Source organism: Protobothrops mucrosquamatus, unplaced genomic scaffold (assembly GCF_001527695.2).
Source record: "Protobothrops mucrosquamatus isolate PMUCROS unplaced genomic scaffold, P.Mucros_1.0 scaffold7485, whole genome shotgun sequence".
Classification (NCBI taxonomy): Eukaryota; Metazoa; Chordata; class Lepidosauria; order Squamata; family Viperidae; genus Protobothrops; species Protobothrops mucrosquamatus.
The window spans coordinates 22-3,892 of NW_015393285.1; the positions used below are offsets into that span (position 1 = coordinate 22).

Consider the following 3,871-nt stretch of genomic DNA (forward strand, 5'->3'; position numbering starts at 1 on the left):
GCTTTCTCTTATCTGATATAGGTTCACTAGAGATTTTAAACCACGGTCATTTGATTCCAGGCCTGCTGACTAGCATTTTCTGTTCTGAGTTCATAAGATATACCCTACCACTTTACAATGCCTTGGTAAGGCCACACTTGGAATACTGCATCCAGTTTTGGTCACCACGATGTAAAAAGGATGCTGAGACTCTAGAAAGAGTAGAGAGAAGAGCAACAAAGATGATTAGGGGACTGGAGGCTAAAACATATAAGGAACGGTTGCTGGAATTGGGTATGTCTAGTTTAATGAAGAGAAGGACGAGGGGGGACATGATAGCAGTGTTCCAATATCTCAGGGGCTGCCACAAAGAAGAGGGAGTCAAGCTATTTTCCAAAGTGCCTGAAGGCAGGACAAGAAGCAACGAATGGAAACTAATCAAGGAGAGAAGCAACCTAGAACTAAGGAGAAACTTCCTGACAGTTAGAACAATTAACCAGTGGAACTACCTGCCTCCAGAAGTGGTGAATGCTCCAACACTGGAAGTTTTTAAGGAGAGACTGGACAGCCATTTGTCCGAAATGGTGTAGGGTTTCCTACCTGAGCAGGGGGTTGGACTCGATGACCTCCAAGGTCCCTTCCAACTTTATTATTATTATTATTATTATTATTATTATTATTATTATTATTATTATTATTATTATTATTATTATTATTATTATTATTATTGTTGTTGTTGTTGTTGTTGTTGTTGTTGTTGTTGTTGTTGTTGTTGTTTATGTTATGGCCTGATAAACGGTCACCATCTGAAATACAGCATCAGTTTGGTCTAGTGGTTAAGGCACCAGGCTAGAAACCAGGAGACTGTGAGTTCTAGTCCTGCCTTAGACATGAAAGCCAGATGAATGACTTTGTGCCAATCACAAGGAGACTGTGAATTCTAGTCCCACCTTAGTCATGAAAGCTGGCTGAATGAGTTGGGGCCAATCACCAGGAGATTGTGAGTTCTAGTCCGGTTTTAGGCATGAAAACCGGCTGGGTGATTTTGGGCCAGTCACTCTGCCTCAGCTCAACCCACCTCACAGGGTTGATGTTGTGGGAAAAATAGGAGAAGGGGGGAAGCAAAGGGGATGTTTCCCACTTTGAGTTATTATAAAAAAAAATAATGAAAATGGGATAAAAACAAACCATATATTATTTTATTTATATTTACAGCTTACAATTAAAAATACTACAAAAAAGATTAAATTAAATTAACACATATTAAAACCCTCTTACGGCATGTTGGCTTATAAAATGATATGCCCATAGAAATTATTGGATCTGACAGATTTCCAACTTACTCTTTAAAATAAGCTCTCTGCTTTGGTCAATTCATGTGAATTTTGAAATCCTGAATCGACCTGTTTGTTAAATGATTGTTCCTCTCCCATAAGGAAGAGTTTTCAGTTGAGTGAAAACAGTGGGAGATTTGGGAAAAAAAATTCCACATCCATCACCGTGGCCATTTGAAATGGGAAGCTTTTGATTTAAAAAAAAGAGCACATGTTGTTTGCCAGCACCGTGCTTTCTAAGTATTCAGGGAACTATTCAGGAATGGTGTTTAAGAAGGGAGATGCTCACATCTAATTAACTTTTCCTTCATGGTAGGGTCTGCCCTGAAAACCCTTAATACTGGCTACTGGATTTATTTAGCTAAAATCTGATTTGCCTAAGGATGCACACAAAGCAATTTAAGCAGTTCGTGATTTAGTTGGGCCCTGGGCTTACATTCTTCCTGACTACTAAAGCTTTACTAATATGGTACTCAACACATCCTTTTCAGAAGGTCTATTTCAGACAGTTGAAGGAGTTGATTGCTCTGCTTTTCCTTCAAACAATAGGAACTGCTGGCTTGGGGGTCTAATTATCAGTCTTCTACTTGTGCCCCAGGAGCAAGGTAATACTGGTGAGGTGTACTTAAAAGAAGCCAATTATGGCCAATACATACTGAAAAGTTACTTAAATTTTCCACCAATAGCATATATTTGTATGTTAGATGTTTGATTGCTTTTCAGTTTGTAAGCTGCCAAAAATCTAATGAGTAGGAAGTATACAAATCCTCAAGGAGCTTCTCTCTAGCAGAGTGTGTGCTGTTCTCTGTGTGGGATTTATAGCGCCTATTGTAAGTGGCTTTTTAGTTATTGATTGGGGTGTGTTGATGGCTAGCTTTTAAGTCATTAGGTGTTTGCTTGTGCTACCCAACTCTTGTCTTCTAAGTACTTGATAGGCTGATAGTAAACCAGCACTCCTGTTGACTTACAAGGGGCCTCTTTCCCAGGGTTCAATCACTTCCCTGGCTGTTTTTATGCCTGCTCGTCCAACAATCTTAGTAGCTCCAAAATTGAATGTGTGTCCTTGTTCACTGCAGTGTGAGGCTACCAATGAGTTCAGGTCTTCTCATTTGATTGCTCGCTTGTGTTTATTTTTATTTATCAAATTTAGGCACTGCCCACCTCATTACCTAAGTGACTCTTAATTGTAAGCAAAAAAAAAAAAATTGTCCCAAAGGTACATTTTCAAAAGGCAACTGGACTTTGTTTTTCCTTGAAGACATTTCACTTCTTATCCAAGAAGCTTCTTCAGTTCTGACAGGAGAATGGAAACATTTATATTCCTTGCAAATGGTTGTTGGCACTTTTTCTGAGAGTCGTTGAGGCCAGTTGGAGGTTTATTTGTGTCCTCAGGGTCACCTGAATAGTGCAAATGGGTGTGGAACCTTCTTGGAACTGCTGAAAGGACTGTGTTGTAAACAGGAGATAGGTAGTGTCCTATCCCTCCCCCTCTGTTGAGAGAGGGCTGTTCAATCTTAACGTAAATGGCCTCTTTGACCCCTCTTTCAAACCAGCGGTCCTCTCTGTCCAGAATATGGACTTTGCTCTCTTCAAAAGAATGACCTTTGTCTTTCAAATGCAGATGGACTGCTGAATCTTGTCCTCCTATGTTGTGCCATGAGTTTGTGAAGTGGTTGTTTTTGTTTCTCCAATGTGTAGTCGCCTTTTGAAAAAGTACCTTTGGGACAACCATGACCTGGATGACTGAGAATCTCCACAGACAAGTATATAAATTGTACTTCTGCTGCACTGCAGATTCCAGAGGAGTACGTTATAAATATCCCTTTATCCTAACTAGGACTAGTTTCATCATCATATAAGCACAGGAAATACTTCCATCTATCTTCTTTCTTTATACATATGAAATGGACATTTAAAAGCATGGGCTAAGCCATGATCAGGAAATGAAAAACTGAAATGAATGACCATGTGAATATACTATATATGAACATGACCAAACCGTAACTTTTAAGTACAGATTTTGCACGTTTTTGTAATAAATAATAAACACTTTTTTTTACATTTTGGTGAACAAGAAATTATTGCCTTTTTTAAATTAAAAAATCACATTTTGATAAATTTAAAAATTGGAATCTTTTTTTTAATTACTGACTTTTATCCACCCTATCACTAACCTGGTGTTGATGGTCTTTCCAACATATTTAAATGATGATAGATAAAAGCTTGACTGTCATGAACCGTGTCCATATCAATCTCTTCTTCTTCTTGAGAATTTGAAAACTGCAAAATTAGAAAACAAACAAAACCAGAACATATTTAAGGAGTGCTAATCACCAGCTAAACATGTTTTTTTTCTCACATCTATGGAAAATAATTATAATAAGCAAGCTGGTTTAAAAACAAAAATCATGGTTTTTTTTAAAACAGCCTAATTTCATTTACTGTTCAATTGCTCCTAGAATGAGAACTCTTTGTTTATGCTCCTTAAGATATGGCTATTAACAGAAACATGCAGCAGACAATGGGTTACTCGGTCAGACTTTCCTGATATTAGCAAT

The 3,871-nt window shown here is 37.9% G+C and overlaps 1 protein-coding gene across 1 annotated transcript in view; it reads right to left on the reverse strand.

The window, feature by feature from the left end:
* Positions 1 to 3,487: 3,487 nt before the first annotated feature.
* Positions 3,488 to 3,871, reverse strand: part of LOC107300574 (transcription initiation factor TFIID subunit 2-like) — a gene marked incomplete at both ends in the record, with an annotated part of 11,178 nt that continues 10,794 nt past the window's right edge. Inside the window, one exon of the mRNA XM_015829886.1 lies at positions 3,488 to 3,593. Coding sequence (XP_015685372.1) covers positions 3,488 to 3,593 — 106 coding nt within the window. The remainder of the gene's footprint in view (positions 3,594 to 3,871) is intronic.